The sequence below is a fragment of the Leptonychotes weddellii genome, chromosome X, assembly GCF_054177405.1.
Source record: "Leptonychotes weddellii isolate Sample4059 chromosome X, ASM5417740v2, whole genome shotgun sequence".
In the NCBI taxonomy this organism is placed as follows: Eukaryota; Metazoa; Chordata; class Mammalia; order Carnivora; family Phocidae; genus Leptonychotes; species Leptonychotes weddellii.
In genome coordinates this window covers 93,294,828-93,316,448 of record NC_138385.1, presented here as the reverse complement: position 1 = coordinate 93,316,448, position 21,621 = coordinate 93,294,828, and the positions used below count along the sequence as shown (strand labels likewise).

The 21,621-nt window shown below is 37.4% G+C and overlaps 1 protein-coding gene and 1 pseudogene across 7 annotated transcripts in view; one reads left to right on the top strand and one right to left on the bottom strand.

Annotated features, from left to right (window-relative positions):
• PPEF1 (protein phosphatase with EF-hand domain 1) overlaps nucleotides 1–20,871 on the top strand; it is a 124,261-nt gene extending 103,390 nt beyond the window's left edge. For all 7 annotated transcript variants that reach the window (XM_081809097.1, XM_081809094.1, XM_081809098.1 and 4 more), the window contains 4 exons: nucleotides 10,960–11,066; nucleotides 17,587–17,750; nucleotides 19,295–19,379; nucleotides 20,254–20,871. In XM_081809097.1, the coding sequence (XP_081665223.1) occupies nucleotides 10,960–11,066; nucleotides 17,587–17,750; nucleotides 19,295–19,379; nucleotides 20,254–20,462 (565 nt within the window). In that variant the 3' untranslated portion in view covers nucleotides 20,463–20,871. The remainder of the gene's footprint in view (nucleotides 1–10,959; nucleotides 11,067–17,586; nucleotides 17,751–19,294; nucleotides 19,380–20,253) is intronic.
• Nucleotides 7,151–7,613, bottom strand: LOC115938168 (large ribosomal subunit protein uL15 pseudogene; annotated as a pseudogene).
• Nucleotides 20,872–21,621: the final 750 nt, after the last annotated feature.

Here is a 21,621-nt window from a genome sequence, read left to right as displayed (position 1 = left end):
GATATTATCACACTTCTTAATTTTTGCCAAGCTGATGGATGAAAACGGTAAATCTCGTTGTTTTAATTAGCACTTTTTAGATAGCTGAGTTTGCCCATCTTATGTTTTTGGACACTGCATTTTTTTCTTCTTGGCATTTCCTATTTATATTATTCCCCCATTTTATATTGGGTTGTTTGTCATTTTCTGATCAATCTTTAGAAGTTCTTTGCAAATGAGGGACAGAGGATTTTTACCGTTACATTGCATATATTTTGTTGGAATCAAAATGTTGGTGTCTTCATTTTGCTTTAGTTCTATGAAATCACATTTATATATATAATTTCATTATATCTTTTGGATTTTCATCTTTGTTAGAAAAATGTCTCCACAGCGAGTTTGTATTATCTTGCATTTTATTATATTAGTAAGTTAATCTCAATTTATTTTAACAGCTTTGTTGAGACGTAATTCACATACGATAAAGGTGACCAATTTAAAATATACAGTTCACCGATAGTATATTTACAGAGTTGTGTAACCGTTGCCATAATCAGTTTGTAAACATTTTTGCCATCCTAAAAAGACAACTTGAACCCATTAGCAGTCACCAGTCACTTCCCCCATCACAACTCCAGGCAACCAGTAATCTGCTTTCTGTTTCTATAAATTTACCTATTCTGGACATTTCGTGTAAATGGGATCACACAATATGTGGTCTTCTGTGACTGGCTTCTTTCACTTAGCACAGTGTTTTTGAGGTTCATTCACATTGTAACATGTATGAATGTGTCATTCCTTTTTATGGCTGAATAATATTCCATTATATGAATAGACCACATTTTCCTTTTTTTTTTTAATTAAAAAGTTTTTTTAAGTTTTTAATTCCAGTACAGTGAACACATCGTATTACATTAGCTTCAGGTGTACAATATAGTGATTTAACAATTCCATACATCATTCTGTGCTCATCACAAGTGCACACCTTACTCCCCATCACCTCTTTCATCCATCCCCCCACCTACCTTCCCTCTGGTAACCATCACTTTGTTCTCTGTAGTTAAGGGTCTCTTTCTTGGTTTGCCTCTCTCTCTCTCCTTTTGCTCGTTTGTTTTGTTCCTTAAATTTCACATATGAGTGAAATCATATGGTATTTGTCTTTCTCTGACTGACTGACTTCACTTAGCATAGTACTCTCTAGCTCCATCCATGTCATTGCAAATGGCAAGATTTCATTCTTTTTGATGGCTGAGCAATGTTCCATTGTGTATATATACCACTATTCTTTATCTGTTCATCATTTGATGGACACTTGTGTTGCTTCCATTATCTTGGCTATTGTAAATAATGCTGCTATAAACGTAGGGGTGCATGTATCCCTTTGAATTAGGATTCTTGTATTCTTTGGGTAAATACCTGGTAAGTGTGATTGCTGGATTAAAGGTATTTCTATTTTTAACTTTTTGAGGACCCTCCATACTGTTTTCCACAGTGGCTGCACCAGTTTGCATTCCCACCAACAGTGCAAGAGGGTTCCCGTTTCTCCACATCCTCGCCAACACCTGTTGCTTCCTGTGTTGTTGATTTTAGCCATTCTGACAAGTGTGAGGTGATATCTCATTGTGGTTTTGATTTGCATTTCCCTGATGGTAAGTGATGATGAGCATCCTTTCCTGTATCTGTTGGCCATCTGTATATCTTCTTTGGAGAAATGTCTGTTCTTGTCTTCTGCCCATTTTTAAATTGAATTATTTGTTTTTTGGATGTTGAGTTTGATACATTCTTTATATATTTTGGATACTAACCCATTGTCGGATATGTCATTTGCAAATATCTTCTCCCATTCCGCAGGTTGCCTTTTAGTTTTGTTGACTGTTCCCTTTGCTGTGCAGAAGCTTTTTATTTTGATGTAGTCCCAATTGTTTATTTTTGCTTTTGTGCCCCTTGCCTCAGAGGACTATCTAGAAAAAGTTGCTATGGCCAGTGCCAGAGAGGTTACTGCCTGTGCTCTCTTCTAGGATGTTTATGGTTTCAAGTCTCACATTTAGGTCTTTATTCCATTTTGAGTTTATTTTTGTGTATGGTGAAAGAAAGTGGTTTCATTCCTTGCATGTAGCTGTCCAGTTTTCCCAACAACATTTGTTGAAGAGACTGTCTTTTCCTCATTGCGTATACTTTCCTGCTTTGTCGAAGATTAATTGACCATATAATTGTGAGTTTATTTCTGGGTTTTCTGTTCCATTCTATTGATCTATGTGTCTATTTTTGTGCCAGTAACATATTGTTTTGATTACTACAGCTTTGTAATATAACAAGTCTGGAATTGTGATAACTCCAGTTTTATTTTTATTTTTCAAGATTGCTTTGGCTTGAATAGTTCACATTTTCTTTGACCATTCATCAGACCATCGATGGAAATTCGGGTTTTTTCCACTTTTTGGCTATTATGAATGATAATGTTTTGAACATCAGTGGACAGATTTTCTGCATACATATGTTTTCATTTCTCTTGGGTATATACCTGAAAGTGGAATTGTTGGATTATATGGTAACTCTATTTTTAACATTTTGAATAGCTTGTTAGCTTTTTTCCCCAAGGGTCTGCATGATTTTACATTCCCACCAGCAGTGTATGAGGATTCCAGTTTTCCCACATCCTTGCCAACCCTTATTATGATCTTTTTTATTGTAGCCACCTTAGTGAATGTGAGATAGAAGCTCATTGTGGTTTTGATTTGCATTTTTCTAATGACCAGTGATATTGAGGACCTTTGTATGTGCTTATTGAACATTTGCTTGTCTTCTTTGGAGAAATGTCTATATCAGGTCATTTTTCAATTTTTTAAAAAAGATTTTATTCATTTATTTGAGAAAGAGAACAAGCAGGGGGAGGGGCAGAAGGAGAGGGAGAAGTAGACCCCCCCCCAGCAGGGAGCCTGATGTGGGGCTCGATCCCAGGACCCTGGGATGATGACCCAAGCTGTAGGCAGACACTCAACCAACTGAGCCACCCAGTTGCCCCTCCTTTTTCAATTTTTAATTGAGTTCTTACTCTTTTTATTAGGGTGTTGTAAGAATTTTTTTTTTTTTTAAAGATTTTATTTATTTATTTGAGAGAGAGAGAGAGCGCAAGAGGGGGTAGGGTTAGAGGGAGAAGCACACTCCCCACCGAGCAGGGAGCCCGATGTGGGACTCGATCCTGGGACTCCAGGATCATGACCTGAGCCGAAGGCAGTCGCTTAACCAACTGAGCCACCCAGGCACCCTGTTGTAAGAATTTTTTATCTATCCTATATACACATCACTTATTAGATAAATGATCTGTAGATAGTCTGTCTCATTCTGTGGGATATCTTTTCCCTTTCTTGATGGTATTATTTGCAGCACAAAAATTTTTAATTTTGATGAAATCCAATCTCTCTCTCTCTCTCTTTTTGGCTTGTGCTTTTGGTGTTGTATCTAAGAAGCCATTGCCTAACCCAAAGGTATGAGGATTTATTCCTATATTGTCTTCTAAGAATTTTATAGATTAAGCTCTTACATTTGGGTATCTGATCCATTTTGAGTTAATCTTTGTGTATGGTGTGAGGTAGGGCTCTAACTTTATTCTTTTACATGTGGCTATCCAGTTGTCCAGCACCATCAGTTGGAAAGATTATTCTTCTCCCATTTAATTAATTGTCTTGGCACATTTGTCAAAAGTCAATTGACCATAAAGGTATGGGTTTATTTCTGGACTTTAAATTGTATTCCATTGATTTGTATGTCTATCCTAAAGCAAGTAACACACTGTCCTGATTACTACAGCTTTGTAGTAAGTTTTGAAACTGGGAAATGTGAGTTGAAATTTGTTCTTGTTTGGGGCGCCTGGGTGGCTCAGTCGTTAAGCGTCTGCCTTCAGCTCAGGTCATGATCCCAGGGTCATGGGATCGAGCCCCGCATCGGGCTCCCTGCTCAGCGGGAGGCCTGCTTCTCCCTCTCCCACTCCTCCTGCTTGTGTTTCCTCTCTCGCTGTCTATCTGTCAGATAAATAAGTGAAATCTTTAAAAAAAAAAAAAAAAAAAAAGAAATTTGTTCTTGTTTTTTAAGATTGTTTCAGTTATTCTGGCATCCTGGCATTTCCATATGAATTTTAGAATCAGCTTGTCAACTTCTACAAAAATGCCAACTGGGATTTTGATAGGGATTAGTTTGAATCTGTAGATATATTTGGTGGCCATTGCCATTTTATTTTTATTTTTAAAAGACTTTATTTATTTATTTATTTAGAGGAGGGGGAGAGGGAGAGGGAGAATCTTAAACAGACTCCCCACTGAGCACAGAGCCCAATATGGGGCTCAGTCTCTCAACCCTTAGATCATGACCCTGAGATCAAGACCTGAGCTGAAACCAAGAGTCAGACACTTAACTGACTGAGCCACCCAGGTGCCCCTGGTTATTGCCATTTTAACAATATTAGGTCTTCGAATCCATGAACATGGAATATTGTTCTATTTATTTAGATCTTTAATTTCCTTGAACAGAGTTTTGGTTTCTCAGTGTAAAAATCTTGAATTTATTTTGTTAAATTCATTTCTGAGTATTTTATTCTTTTTGGTGTTATAGTAAGTAGAATTGCTTTCTTAATTTACATTTTTGGATTGTTCATTTCAAGCGTATAAAAATACAGTTGATTTTTGTATATTGTGCAATCTTGATTAACTTGTTTATTAGTTCTAATAGTTTTTAGTAGGTTCCTTGGGATTATTTATATACAAGATCATATTATTTCTGAGTGAAAATAGTTTTACTTCTTTTCCAATCTGGATGCCTTTTACTTCTTTTTCTTGTTTAACTGTCCTGGCTAGACCCTCTAGACTAATGTTGACTAGAAGTGGTGAGAGCAGATATCCTTGTTTTGTTCCTGTTCTTAAGGGGGACACATTCAGTCTTTCACCATTAAGTATATCAGCCATGTGTTTTATGTAGATGCCTCTCATCAGAGTGAGGAAGTTCCCTTCTATGCTGAATTTGTTGAGTGTTTTTATCATGAAAGAGTGTTAGAGTTTGTCAAATGCTTTTTCTGTATCTACTGAGAAGATCATGTGGTTTTTGTTCTTTTCTTTTTGTTAATATGGTGTGTTACATTTGTTTATTTCAGATATTAAACAAACCTTGCATTCCTGGGATAAATTCCACTTGTTCATGGTATATAATCCCTTTTATATATTGCTGGATGCAATTTGCTAGTATTTTGTTGAGGATTTTCCAACTATATTCATTTTTTTTTCAAATTAAAAAAAAAGTTTTTTCTTTTTTTTTTTTTTTTTAAGATTTTATTTATTTGAGAGAGAGAGAATGAGAGAGAGCACATGCGAGGGGGGAGGGTCAGAGGGAGAAGCAGACTCCCTGCCGAGCAGGGAGCCCAATGCGGGACTCGATCCAGGGACTCCAGGATCATGACCTGAGCCGAAGGCAGTCGCTTAACCAACTGAGCCACCCAGGCGCCCCCCAAAAAAAGTTTTTTCAAGTAATCTCTATGTTCAACATGGGACTTGAACTCACAACCCTGAAATCAAGAGTCATATGCTGTACTGACTGAGCCAGCCAGATGCCCCTCCATCTATATTTATAAGAGATATTGTAGTGATGTGTAGTTTTCTCGTGATCTTTGGTTTTGGTTTGAGGATAAAATACTGGCTTCATATAATAAGATGGGTAGTATGCCCACCTCTTCTATTTTTTGGAAGAGCTTGTGAATGATTGGTATTAATTCTTCTTTAAATGTTTGGTAGACTTCACCAGGGAAGCCATCTCATCCTGCGCTTTTCTTCATGAGAAGTTGTTTGATTACCTATTCAATCTTTTTATCTGTTCTAAGTATGTTCAGGTTTTCTATTCTTAGTCAATTTTGGTAGTTTGTATCTTTATAGGAATTTGTCCATTTCATCTGGATTATCTAATTTGTTGGTGTACAATTGCTTACAGTATTCCCTTATAATCTTTTATTTCTGTGAGGTCAGTGGTGATGACCCCTCTTTAATTCTTGATTTTAGAAATTTGAGTACTTTTTTCTTTTTTTCTTGGCCAGTCTAGCTAAAATTTTGTCAATTTTATTGATCTTTTCAAAGAAGCAATTTTTTTCTTCATTGATTTTCTCTATTGTTTTTCTGTTTTTTATTTCATTTACAGGCACACCTCAGAGATAGTGCAGGTTCAGTTTCAGACCACCATAATAAAGCAAATCTTACAATAAAGCAAGTCAGGAGAATTTTTCAGTTTCCTAGTGCATATAAAAGTTATGTTTACATTATACTGTAGTCTATTAAGTGTGCAATAGCATTTCTAAAAAACAATGTATATACTTTAATTTTAAAATACTCTATTGTTAAAAAAAATAGTAGTCATCATCTGAACTTTCGGCCAGTCATAATCTTGCTGGTGGAGGGTCTTGCCTCAATCTTGATGGCTGCTGACTGATCAGGGTGATGGTTGGCGAACACTGGGGCAGGTTTGGCAATTCCTTAAAATAAGACAACAATGAAATTTGCTAAATTGATTGGCTGTTCCTTTCATGAACAATTTCTCTGTAGCATGCGATGCTGTTTGACAGCATTTTGCCCACAGTAACTTCTTTCAGAATTGGAGTCAGTCCTCTCAAAACCCTGCTGCTGCTTTATCAGCTAAATGTATATACTATTTTAAATCCTTTGTTGTCATTTCAATAATCTTCACAGCATCTTCACCAGGAGTAGATTCATCTCAAGAAACCATTTTCTTTGCTCATCCATAAGAAGCAACTCGTCATCCATTAAAATTTTATCCTGAGATGGCAGCAATTCAGTCACATCTTCAGACTCAACTTCTAATTCTAGTTCTCTTGTTGTTTCCACCACATCTGCAGTGACTGCCTTCACTGAAGTCTTGAACCCCTCAAAGTCATCCATGAGGTTTGGAATCAACTTCTTCCAAACTCCTGTTAATGTTGATATTTGACCTCTTCCAATGAATCATGAATGTTCTTAATGGCATCTAGAATGGTGAATCCTTTTCAGAAGGTTTTCAAATTACTTTGCCCAGATCAATCAGAGGAATCACTATCTATGGCAGCTATAGCCTTATAAAATGTATTTCTTTTTTTTTTTTTCCAGAAGAGAAAAGCTCTTGTTAGCATTTAATGAACCTACCCCCCCAAATGTAGCTTCAAGCTACTAGAACGCAGGCACCCCCAACACCCTTAATCTTCTCCTCTGCTCTTCTACTGAAGAATTTGGCCTTCATGATGACAGGCTGTTTGGGGAGTTTTCCCTTTCCCAACACTTTGTAGTAGCCCGATCACACCACATCAATGATAGGAGCAGCTCCAGTCTTGTTTTTGGCGGCATTTACCCATGTCTGCTCACCGACTAAGGTCCACAGTTTATCAAGGTTGACAGTTGGGCAGAAGCTCTGGTTCCTCTTTAAGTGGTAATGTCTCATACCAACTTTTTCAAAGTAACCTGGGTGATATTTGTCGAAGTTGATCCTGTGGTGATGCATGCCACCAGCATTACCCCGGCCTCCTGGGTGCTTCTGGTGCTTGCCGATGTGGCCGTGGCCGTGGCTTATGTGGCCCTGAAGTTTCCGGGTCTTCCTCAGTCTGGATGGCATGTCGGCAGCCCAGACAGAAAAGCATAAAATGTATTTCTTAAATAATAAGATTTGAAAGTCTAAATTCCTCCTTGGTCCATGGGCTGCAGAATGAATATTGTGTTAGCAGTCACAAACCATGAATCTCACTGTCCATCTCATCAGCGCTCTCAGGTGACCAGGTGCATTGTCACTGAGCGGTCATGTTTTAAAAGGAATCTTTCTTTCTGAGCAGTAGGCCTCAACAACGGGCTTAAAATATTCACTAAACCATGTTGTAAAACAAGTGTGCTGTCATTTAGGCTTTGTTGTTCCATTTATAGAGCACAGGCAGAGCAGATTTAGCATAATTCTTAAAGGCCCTAAGATTTTCAGAATGGTAAATAAACATTGCCTTCAGGGCGCCTGGGTGGCTCAGTCAGTTAAGTGTCTGCCTTTGGCTCAGGTCATGATCCCGGGGTTCTGGGGTTGAGCTCCATGTCAGGCTCCCTGCTCAGTGGGGAGTCTGCTTCTCCCTTTCCCTCTGCCTCTGCCCCTGCTCGTGCTCTCGCTCTCTCTCTCTCTCGCTCAAATAAATAAATAAAATCTTTAAAAAAACCCACAAAACATTGCCTTCAACTTAAAGTCACCAGCTGCATTAGCCCCTAACAAGAGAGTCAGCCTGTCCTTGGAAGCTTTGAAGCCAGGCATTGATTTCTCCTCTCTACCTATGGAAGTCCTAGATGGCATCTTCTTCCAATAGAAGGCTGTTTCATCTGCATTGAAAATCTGTTGTTTAGTGGAGCCACCTTCATTAATTATTTTAGCCAGATTTTCTGAATCACTTGCTACAGCTTCTACATCAGCACTTGCTGCTTCACCTTCAACTTTAATATTATGGAGATGGCTTCTTTCCTTAAACCTCATGAACTGACCTTTGCTAATTTCAAACCTTTCATCCGCCTTCTTCACCTCTCTCAGCCTTCATAGAATTGAAGAGAGTTAGGACTTTGCTCTGGAGTAGGCTTTGGCCTAAGAGAATATTATGGCTGCTTTGATCTTCTAACCAGACCACTTAGACTTTTCTCCATATCAGCAATAAGGCTGTTTCACTTTCTTCTCATTTGAGTTTATTGGAATAGCACTTTTAATTTCCTTCAAAATTTTTTTCTTTGCATTAACAACTTGGCTAACTTTTTGGCACAAGAGGCTTAGTTTTCAGCCTCTCTTGGCTTTCAACATGCCTTCTTCACTAAGCGTAATCATTTCTAGCTTTTGATTTAAAGTGAGAGGGGCACCTGGCTGCCTCAGTCAGAAGAGCATGTGACTCTTGATCTCGGGGTTGTGAGTTTGAGCCCCACATTGGGTGTAGAGATTACTAAAAATAAATAAATAAACTTAAAAAATATGAAGTGAGAGACCTATGACTCCCTTTCACTTGGAACACTTAGAGGCCATTGTAGGGTTATTAGTTGGTCTACTTTCAATATTGTTGTATCTCAGAGAATAGGGAGGCTCAAGGAGAGGGAGAGAGATGGAGGAATGACTGGTCAGTAGAGCAGTCAGAACAGATACAATATTTATCAATTAGGTTGGTTCTCTTATATGGGCATAGTTTGTGGCACCCCCAAACAATTACAATACTAACATTAAAGATCACTGATCATAGGTCACCATAACAAATAAAATAATAATGGAAAAGTTTGAAGTATTGCAAGAATTACCAAAATGTGACACACAGACACAAAGTGAGCAAATGCTATTTGAAAAATGGCACCGATAGACTTGCTCAGTGCAGGGTTACCACAAACCTTCAATATGTAAAAATACCTGTGAAGTACTATAAAACATTTATGCCTATAGTTTTCCTCTATTCTTTATTCTTTCTGTCCTGCTTTCTTTCGGTTTACTCTTTTTTTTCCTAGTTTTTGAAGGCAGAGATTATGTTATCGATTTGAGATCTTTTTTAATATAGGCATTCGTAGCTGTAAATTTTCCTCTAAGCACTGTTTTGGTTGTGTCTCATATGATTTGACATATTGTGTTTTAATCTTCATTTATCTTAAAGTATTTTCTAATTTCTCTTGTGATTTCTTCTTTGACCCATTGGTTATTTAGGATTGTGTTGTTTAATTTCCTTGTATTTATGATTTCCCCAAATTTCTTTCTGTTATTAATCTCTAATTTAGTCCCTTTGTAGTCAGAAAAGATACTTCGTATTATTTTAATCATGTTAAATCTATTGAGACTTATATTGTGGCCTAGCATAGGATCTATTGTGGAGAATGTTCTACATGTGCTTTAGAAAAATGTATATTCTGCCGTTGTTGGGTAGAGTGTTTTATACATATCTATTAAATTTAGTTGGTCTATAGTGCTGTTCAAGTCTTTTATATCCTTTTTTTCCTGCCTCATTGTTCTATCCATTATTGAAAGTAGAATATTGAAGTCCCCAACTATTATTGTTAAATTGTCTATTTCTCCCTTCAATTCTGTCTGTTTTTGCTTCATATAGTTTTGGGCTCTGTTGTTAGGGTCATATATGTTTACAGTGATCTTGTCTGACTCTTTTATCATTATAAAATATCCTTTATCTCTAGTAATATATTTTGTCTTCAAGTCTATTCTACTATCAGTATAGCCACTCTAACTCTCTTATGGTTGCTGTTTGCATAATACATCTCTGTTGTTGTTGTTGTTCTTTCAAGCTCTTTGTATCTTTGAAACTAAAGTGTATCTCCTGTAGAAAACATACAGTTGGGTCTGCCACCTCTGCCATTTTGCTTTTTTGGGGAGGGGGTATATGACTCATAGCTACTTTATTTCTCTCTTCCTCCTTCATTTAGAATTTATTTTTGTAAATGGTCGAGGTGGTTTAGCATCTAGACAGATAACTATGCTAGCTAGCACCATGTTTAAAAAAATAGCCCTTTTCTACTGAATTGTAATACCTTCTTTGTCATATGTACTGTTCCCATATATAGTTCACTAAGTTTATGCAATTTCTATTCTGTTCACGGATCTGTCTTCTCTTGTGTCAATACCTATTGTTTGGTTTTAGCAACTTCACAGTAAATTTTAATGTCTGCTATAGCAAGTCCCTCTTTATTTTTCTTGTTTTTTAAAATTATCTCGGATATGCTCAGACATCAATTGCTCATGTAAATCTTTGAAATCAAAAAGAAAACACCAGTGGTAATCCTTTTAAAATTTCACAATACAGTCACACACATATGTACATACACAAACACTGACTACCTAATAACAGGGTATGTGTGAAGTTAGGCAATTCATTTGAAGTAGAATCTGGTAAGTGGTAATATAACACATTAAAACAAGACACAATGGGATGATTTATGTGTCTTTCACCTAATAATTGTTTTGTTACCGTAGGGTGAATGTTATTGAAAGTAGTGCCATCAGGATATTGAAAGAGAGAATGATTTCACGAAAAACTGACCTCATTCATGCTTTCCAACTTCAAGACTGCAGTAAATCAGGTAATAAAATTATGTAATGCTTACTATTTCTTAACATACCAGCTTACATACAAATCAGTTTTCTTTTTCTTTTTCTCTTTTTTTTTTTTTTTTGCTCCCTTAAGATTTCAGTTTTCTATTTTTACTAGCAAGGAAAGACAGAGATAAAAATAAAATGTAATCCATTATGTACTTGAAAAAAGCCATATTCCTCCTTTGCAGTAAGTTTCTTTCAACTTAAAACAACAACAACCCTTCTATTCTGGTAGTATCTCAGACTAGATACTCTGTAAGGCCCTCCTAAGAAACAGCTAGATTCTAGAGGATACAGAATTTTAATGCATCTACCAGCCTCACAGTAAGATATATATCTAGGAAACATTCTATTTCCTCATGAAAGGTTTTTTGAAACCACATGTGGGGTCATGGAGCAACAAGCAAGCACAAAATGGTAGATTGTCCTGAGGGCAAATGCTAATTTTGGTGTAACACTCAATCCTAAGACTAAACCATGGGATAATAGAAAGATGGATAAGCTGGATCTGAGACTTCTGCATTAAGCCTGGGCCCTCAAAGTGGCTATGGTAGGCCTATGTTTGTAGTGCCCCCTGAGTCTTGGCAAACAAATGCAAATCCATGTTCAAGGGATGCATCCCTAATTTTGGCCACTAATATATCCAGAGATTAAGATCAACCACGAGCTCATAACCAAAGATCATGAAACACACAAGGAGACAAGCTACCATGAGTTAAGAGTCAACAGAAACAACAAACTACAGATTTAGTTCCCTAAAGACATCAGATATTAGAATTATCAAATACAAATACAAACAACTAAGAAATGAAAAACAAACAAACAACTAAGAAATGTTTAAAGAAATAAAAGATGGAATTGCAGACATGCATTTGAAAATGATTTGACGAACCAAATAGCTATAAAAATATACTTGTTTAAAAAAACATAGTGGATGGGTTAAACAGAAGATTAGACATTGCTTAAGAAAGAATTAGAAAGATTAAGAGTTATGGACAGTAAAATAAAGTCTAACATACATCTACTAGGAGTCCCAGGAGGAGAGACTATAAGAGAGGATATATTTGACATGATTATGGCTGAGACTTTTCCAGAACTGATGAGCAACTCACATTCACAGGTAGAGAGGCACAGTGTTTCTCAAACAGGATAAAAAAATTAAATCCACACCTATACACACTTGTGGAGAAACTACAGAGCACCAACAGCAAATAAAAATATCTTAAAAGCAGATAGAAATACACGTTGCTACAAAGAGAAAACAACTGGACTGTTACCAGACTTCTCAATAGTTGCAATAGAAGCCAGTAGACAGTAGAATCATATATACCAAACGTTGAAAATAAAATTTAGAAAAAGATATAACATGAAAATACTAACAAAACCAAAGTTGTAACAGCTCTATTAATATTAGACAAAGTAGACTTCAAGGAAATATACATTACTAGAAATAAAAAGGGACACTTTATAATGATAAAGTATTCAGTTTGCCAATTGAATCCATTCTAAATGTGTACGTACTTCTTAATATAGCCTCAAAAATATGTTTAAAAAAATTAACAGAACAAATAAAAGTAGAAAAATCTACCATGATATTGAGAGATTTTAATACTCCTTTAACTAAAAGAATTAACTGACAAAAAGATTAGCAGACTTTCCCTAAAAGACGTATATAGAGCCCTGCACCCAACATTGCAGAATACACATTTTAGTCAAGCACAAATGGAACACTTACAAAAATTGATTATAAACTGGAACAGAAAGCAAATCTCAACAAATTTTGTATAAGAAACATACAGAATAAATTTTCTGTCATAGTAAGTTGACAGAAGGTAGCCAGAAAATTACCTGGGGCTTAGAAATGAGAAATACACTTCTAAATAACCCTTAGATCAAAGGAGAAATAACAGTGGAAATTAGAATTCTGCAACTGAATGAAAATGAAAATGCAACATATTGAAATTTATAAGATGCAAGTTAGAGAAGCACTGAACATGCATATATTTTAATATTTTAAAAGATGAAACTATGGGGGCGCCTGGGTGGCTCAGTCGTTAAGCGTCTGCCTTCGGCTCAGGTCAGGGTCCTGGGATTGAGCCCCGCATCAGGCTCCCTTCTCAGCAGGAAGCCTGCTTCTCCCTCTCCCACTCCCCCTGCTTGTGTTCCCTCTCTCGCGGTCTCTCTCTGTCAAATAAATAAATAAAATCTTTAAACAAATAAAAGATAAAAAAAAGTAAAAGGCGATACTATGATCAACAAAGTAAAAAAATAAAGATTCTTTAAGAAACTGATAAAGTTGATAAAACATTGGTAAGGAGACAGAGAAATAACCAATGCCAGAATTGAAAGGAGAGACGTTGCTACAGATTTTACAGATATTAAAAAGTTCATAAGATGTATTATAGAAACTCTTATGCTAGTAATTAATACTTTAGATTAAATGGGCAAATTCCTAAAATATGTACACACACACACACACACACACACACTCCCTTACCAAAACTGACACAAAAAGAAATAGAAAATCTAAACAATCCTATAACTGTTGAAGAAAATGGATCTGAAATTTTGAAACTTGCCCCAAAGAAAGCTTAGTTCAGATAGCTTCATTAGCCATTATAATATACATTTAAGAATAAAACCAGTATTACACAAACTCTTCCAGAGAATGTAAATAGAAGGAATATTTCCAAGATTATTTTAGGAGGTCAGCATAATCTTGATACCAAAACCTCACAAAAACTTTATGGAAAAGGAAAATTAACGGCTAATCTCACTCATAAATTTAGATGAAATAATCCTAAATGAAATATTAGCAAAAGGTTAATATATCACAACCAAGTTTGGTTTATTCTAGAAATGTTAGGAATTCTAGGTTGTTTTAACATTCAGAAATCAATCAGTGTAATTCACTGCTTTAACAAAATTAAAGAAGTCATGATTCTCTCAAAATAAGAAAAACTTGTTGGATGTATTTTACCTTGGTGTCATGGCTTTAGAAAACACTTAGAAAACTAAAAATAGAAGCAAATTTCCTTAGTCTCATAAAGGGTATCTAACGAAGCCTATAGAAAAAAGCACACTTGACAAAGTAATGTTGAAACCCTTTCTTCTAAGATTGGGAATGAGAGAAAGATGCTGAATAATTCCCATCCCCCAATATGTCTACATCCTAATCCCCAGAATCTCTGAATGTTACCTTATATGGCTAAAGGGATTTTGCAGATGTGATTAAAATAATGATCTTGACCTAGGGAGACAGTCTTGCATTATCTAGGTGGAATTGATATAGTCACAATGGTCCTTATAAGAGGGATGTAGGAGGAGTCAGAGTCAGAGGAGAAGGTGATGTGCTGGTGGAAGCAAATATTGAAATGATACACCCTGAAAACGGAGGAAGGTGCCTCAAGTCAAGGAATATAGGCAGCCTTTAGAATTTGAAAAGGGAAAGAAAATGGATCCTCCCATCAGAGTTTCCTAAAGGAACCAGCCCTGCTGACACTTTGACTTGGCCCAGCAAACAGATTTTGGGCTTCTAATCTCCAGAACTTTAAGAGAATAAATTTGTGTTATTTTAAGCCACTAAGTCTGTGGTAATTTGTTACAGCAGCAGTAGGAAACGAATACAGATATCTACTCTCAAGATTGTTCAACATTGTACTAGGGATGCTAGCTACTGCAATAAGGCAAGTTAAATAAGATGATAAGAATTAGAAAGGAAGAAATAAAATGTTACTATGTGTAGACAACATAATTGAGTATACAGAAAACCTAAATAAAGACCCAGAAAAACTCTTAGAATTAATAAGTGAATTTAACAAGTTGTAGAACACAAGGTCAATACACAGAAATTGATTGCATTTCCATATATTAGTATATTGGTTAGAGTCTGTTGAGCCAGAAACCACAGCAATAATTTGAACAGAGAAATTTAATATAAAGAATTATTAACTAGTAAAAGGTGATTAATTACTAAAATGGCTAAAAGAGAACTCTAAAGAATATAGGAATAGAAATTATAGAGAGCAGCTACTATCTCTATGGCTGAGAAAGTGTACCCAAGGAAGGAACAAACTTGGAAGAGTCCCCTACAGTCACCAAGGCTAAGATTCAGATCTCATTGGAGAGGGAGTGACTATGGCCCACTAGATGGGGTGGAAGTTCACTGAGGTGTCTCATGTCAAAGCTGGTCTATAGCTGGTGAACCAGGACTGAAGAGGGTGGAGCTACCCACTGGGGTGCCAGCAAAACCCTCTTTGGGCTGTGTACCACTGAGTCTCCAACACACTCCTGGCAAGGAAGCTATTCTCTGTGGTGTCAGTGAAATTGACTAGATAGTGGGTGCCAGTGCATTTCCCACACACCTCTGGCAACCATGCTGTGCTGTAAAAGCAAGAAGGAAAGCATACCAGAAGTATTTCTTCTGCCAAGTCTTAGAGCATTCTTCCTGTACCCTCTACTGACATTATACCAGCTGCCAAAAGAGAAATATTTACAGGGTTCAGTTCCAGTATCACAAAACAGGGCAAAGAAGGGTAGATTTGGAGCTGAGTAGGAATAAACTGATAACTGACATAGCTAGGACTTAACTCTTAGATAATGAAAATCTTAAAAGATACCATTCACAGCAGATAAGCAAGGACTGAGGAAGGAACCTAATGATTGATGTATGAGATTTCTAAAATATTATTAAGAGAAATTAAAAAGGACTGAAATAAATGGGTGGATATTACTGTGTGCAAAGGCTGAAGTTGTCAAGATATAAATTCTCTTCAAATTGAGCTATAGGTTCAATGCACCAAAAGGGCATGTACAGAAACGTTCTTAGCAACACTGTTTGTAATAGCCCCAAACTGGGGATAACCCTAATGTCCACCAACAGGAGAATGGATATATAAATTGTGTGTATTCACACCATGGAATACTATACACCAATGACAATGAAGATGCTAAAACTGAATGGAACAACATGGCTGACTCTCATGAACTTAGTGTTACCAAAAGAAGTCAGACTCCCCCCAGAATATATACTGCATGATTCCATTTACATGTAGATCAAAAAAGACAAAATGTTAATTATAGTGTTGGAAATCAAGATAGCAGCTCTCCTTAGTAAAGTGGGAGGTGGTAGTAATTGTGAGAGGCCACAAGGGGGCCTTTTGAATATTGGCAATGTTCTATTTCTTTTTTTTTTTTTTTTAACTTTGAGTTTTTATTTAAGTTCCAGTTAACATACAGTGTAATATTAGTTTCAGGTGTACAATATAGTGATTCAACACTTTTACACATCACCCGGTCCTCATCACCTGTTTAACCCCATCCCCCCACCCATCTCCCCTCTGGTAACCATCAGTGTGTTCTCTACAGTTAAGAGTCTATTTCTTAGTTTGCCTCTCTCTTTTTTTTTTCCCCTTTGCTCATTTGTTTCTTAAATTTCACATGAATGAAATCATATGGTATTTGGCAATGTTCTATTTCTTGTCCTTGGTGGTGGCTACATAGGAACTCCCTTTGTGAAAATTCGCTGAGCTCTGGATTTGTTTTGTGAACTTTTCTGTATGTATTGAACTCTAATTTTAAAAAAAGAATTATGGCCAACAGACACATGAAAAGATGCTCATCATCATTTACCATCAGGAAAATGCAAATCAAAACCACAATGAGCTATCACCTCACACCTCTCAGAATAGCTAAAATCAATAACACAAGAAACAACAGGTGTTGGCGAGGATGTGGAGAAAAAGGAACCCTTGAGCACTGTTGGTGGGAATGCAAACTGGTGCAGCCACTGTGGAAAACAGTATGGAGGGTCCTCAAAAAGTTAAAAATAGAAATACCTTTTAAACCAGCAATCACACTACTGGGTATTTACCCAAAGAATACGAGAACACTAATTCAAAGGGATACACGCACCCCTATGTTTTTAGAAGCATTATTTACAACAGCCAAGATAGGGAAGCAATGCAAGTGTCCATCAATTGATGAATGGATAAAGAATAGTGGTATATATACACAATGGGATATTACTCAGCCATAAAAAATAATGAAATCTTGCCATTTGCAAGGGCATGGATGGAGCTAGAGAGTATTATGCTGAGTGAAATAAGTCAGAGAAAGACAAATACCATATGATTTCACTCATGTGAAATTTGAGAAACAAAACAAACAAAAGGATAAAATAAGAGAGAGAGAGACAAATCAAGAAACAGACTCTTAACTCTAGAGAACAAACTGCTGGTTACCAGAGGGGAGGGGCTGGGGGGGATAGGGGAAACAGGTGATGGGGATTAAGGAGGGCACTGGTCGTGATGAGCACTGGGTGATGTATAGAAGTGTGGAATTACTATATTATATACCAGAGCTGTGGTACCTGTTGGGACAAGTCACAAAGGAGAGCAGGAGGCACCCAGGCCTCAAAACCCCAGGCTGCTCCCTGGCTCTGCCAAGTAGGTTGCATTTCTTTACCAAATTATCAACCAATGATATGGGCTTTGTTGTTGTTGTTAGGAAAACTTTCTATGGGCCAGTGGGCTTTTTCCATGGAGAACATTTTGGGGCTGAACTTACCATGGAGATCCCTGAGTTCTCATCTGGTAACCACAGACAACAATGGAAATATTAACTACATGTCCAGCTTCCAGGATATCCACATTCAGAAACCTGTGAAAGAGGCAAGTGAAATGGGGCCCCAGTTAAAACCTGACTGGAGCAATGGGGCACCTGGGTGGCTTAGTCAGTTAAGCCTCAGACTCTTGGTTTCAGCTCAGGTCATGATCTCATGGATCCTGGAATTGAGCCCCACATCGGGCTCCAAGTTCAGTGCGGAGTCTGCTTAGGATTCTCTCTCTCCCTCTGCCCCTCCCCACCCCTCACACATGTGCTCTCTCTCTTTAAAAAAATAAAAAATAAAAAACAAAAAAACCCCTGGCTGGAGCAAAACACCCTTCAGACGACCTATAAAAGGAACTCAGTCCTTTGAAAAGTTGGGGACGGGGTGCCTGGGTGGCTCAGGGTCCTGGGATCGAGCCCCACATCGGGCTCCCTGCTCATCGGGAGTCTTTTTCTCCCTCTGCTCCTCACCCTGCTTTCGTGCTCTCTGTCTATCTCTCTGACAAATAAATAAAATCTTAAAAAAACAAAAAAAAGAAAAAAGAAAAGTTGGGGAGTGAGAATCACCTAATGGATGGGTGTGGCAGTCTTCGGAAAGGCCTAAGGGGGCTCTCCCAGGTACATCGTGATCTGTTCAGGAAATTTGTGCCTTCTAAGGATAGGCAACATGGAAAAAGAAGGAAAAGCTTCTGCAAGCAAATCCATGTCAAATATGTGATTCTTCTCTGACATGCTGTCCAGCAAAAGGACAGATATGACATCCATTCTTTCATTCAACTCCCCCCTTAAAATACTCAACAGAGTCCCTATTAAACTGTGGAGGAATAAACTTGCTGACGTGACATTTTATGCCTTAAAGACTTGTAAACTTTAGAATCTCTTATTAAAATGGGAATACCCCAGGGAGAATTATTAGACCCCACTCCCCATACTTATTAGTCAACAACCCTTTGGCAATTAGTTATAACCCTGAGCTGAAAGGGAGCTCATGGGAACTAAGAATGGGGTGATTGTTTGCAGGGGAGATGAGAAAGTAAGAGCAGAGAGAAGAAAACTAAAGTGCAGGTGAGAGAGTAAAATACCCACATGAAGGAGGCTTTTGGCTTCACCTAAGAGGCAGTTTACCATGATGACCAAACCCATAGGCCTTGGCTTCAGGCTGCTGAGAGTCAGATCTCATTTACCAGCTATGTGAACCCTGGGAAGCTTACTTTACCTCTCTGTTTTCTAATCTGTAAAATGGACATAATAATAATTCTGTTCCTTGGGACTCTTGTTGAGGACACAATGAAATGACCCATGGAAAACTCTCAGTGCAGAGCCTGCACTTGGGTGTTCTCAGTAAATGTTGGCTATTGTTCATCGCTTCCTGATTGGCGTGGGCCCTGTCCCCTGACACACACAAGCTGCACTTGCTTCCACATACAAGAGCATGGTCTTGTCTTCGACTAAAGGGGTTGGTCCTCCAAGGAAGGCCTGCCTTCTCAAATTTCTATCTAAATCACATCCTTTGAACCACTGATAATGTTTTGTGTTTGTTACATTTAAAAATTGTCCTGTGTTATTAAGTCTATGTGTTTTAACATTTAGAACATTTTTATTTTAGGCTCAGTCTACTCTAATTGAAACTCTGTACAGATACCGCACTGACCTGCAAATCATCTTCAATGTCATTGACTCTGATCACTCAGGTAAATGAGCGTTGATTAGCTCAGTAGCAGTAGAAAGCAAAGGCTAATCTGTTTCTCGGAAAGCAGAACTCTGTTTTCATCCGTTGCATTCTTCGCCCAAACTTGATTTAACTCGGGGGTAGGGGGGCGGGAATAAACTCATGTTTAATATTATTATTTTAGTTTGTCCAAAAACTGTATTCAAGACCTTACAGTTCCTATAGGCCTCTGTATCTATTAGACAAGAATAGCTCCTTTTATAAGTCACCACACAGATGAAAAGATAATTTCCTGGCCATTTAAACATAGTGGTTACTCCAGGCAATAAAAATCATTCCTGCACTTCTGATTCTGCTTTTGGGACTCAGGGCCATGAGAATTCATTTCTGCTTGGCTTTGAGGCACAATTACTTATTTTCAAACTCTAAAAAAAATTCATTGGATAATCCCCAACTGCAGAGATCACTGAATACCAAAAGGTCAATAATCAAAATATGAAAGTAAATCATTGCCTATAAAACATGGCAGAGCCATTGTTTACAATCCTCTTATTGGGGGCCAGGGTATCTTCTCCCTCTGCTTTGATGTCCCTTTCCCTTAGATTTGAGATCTTATAATTTCTATACCACATAGAGTCCCACAGTCTACAATCTACCCTCTCATCCCTTTGGTGTATACTCATTCCAGGTTTGGAATAATCTCAGGATCACTTGGTACTTGAATGTGACATATTGTGTCTTATATTAACAGTCTGACTTTTCTGTTTCCTTCAGTGTCTCGATGGTCGGGGCATGTGAGTGAGCTTCTCATTAGGACTATTCAATCAGTATAACTTCACCCCTCCATTAGGTGGGTCTTAAAACCAACACTCATACATTCTTCTATATTCCTTTAGGCCTGATTTCCATGGAAGAATTTCGTGCCATGTGGAAACTCTTCAATAGTCACTACAGCATTCATATTGATGATTTTCAAATTGATGAGCTCGCTGAAAGAATGGACTTAAACAAAGATGGAAGCATTGACTTTAATGAGTTTCTAAAGGCTTTCTATGTGGTGCATAAATTGGATAAGTTGAACAAATCAGATGGCAACCCTCCTTAACAAGAACTAGAGCTTTCCCTCCTGTAAACTCTTGGGCCCAAATCACTGATGCCATCTTTCCAGAACCCTTGTAATTCATAATCAGTAGTAGAGAAAAGTAGACCCCCATTCATACCATGAGCAGATGTATAATGTGGGTTTCTGAAGTCCCCATGAAGCAGTAATTGGTAAAACTAGATTAAATGTCAGCTGATAGGATTTGGCTCCAGTGTTAGGACTCACACATTGCCAGGTAGAAACTGGATTTGAGCCTAGTGTTGGCCTCTTGGACCAGGAGACCAGAGCAGTTTGGAAACATGTTGAAAGGAACCCACAGAGCACCAGAGAAAAGTGCAACATGTGTGAGTGACTGAGGGATGGGAGGAGGAATACCAAACTATTAATGGAATAAAATATGTCCATCTTTAAACTGAATCTTCTTTGGAGACCATAAACCAGTGATTCTCAATCGTGGGGGAACCACACTTGAGGGATGGGGGCCATATCAGATTCTTGGTGGAAGCTGTGGGAGAGTATTGTTTGAAAAAGCCTATTTTTTCCTGTCTGTTGGAGATACAAAGTGAACACAATTCAGATTAAGCCCTAGAGTTAATATCGTTTGACACCTTCATTGGTGAGATGGGGCCTTGGTTATGCATACACTGTGCAATTTATTCTGCTATTCCGATTGCATATCAAACATAATAGATTTCTCTTTAAAGGCGAGTATGTGTTTCATTTTTTTGCTAATTTTGAGAACCTTAAGATCTATCAATATGCCAGGTTAGATATCCACACACACCAGGAATAATGGATAAAATATAACAAATATGGTTTTTAAATGCATAGCTGAGCTGGCAAGAAAGTAATAGAAACCCCTAGTGGGCAAGAAAAAAAAGAGCATAATTAAAACTGTAGCAATACTAACGTCAGACAGGATATAGACTTTGAGGCAAAAAATATCATTAGGGATAAAAGGGGTCATTACTGAATGCTAAGAGGAACAATTCACCAAGAGCATAGAAGATTTATAAACGTATATGCATCTAATAACAGCTTTAAAATTTATAATGCAAAAATGGACATAACTAACTAGGAAAAATTGATAGAGGGAGATTTTTAATATACCTATGTCAGGAATTGACCATGTATATAAAAAAATAGTGTATAGACTTTTGGA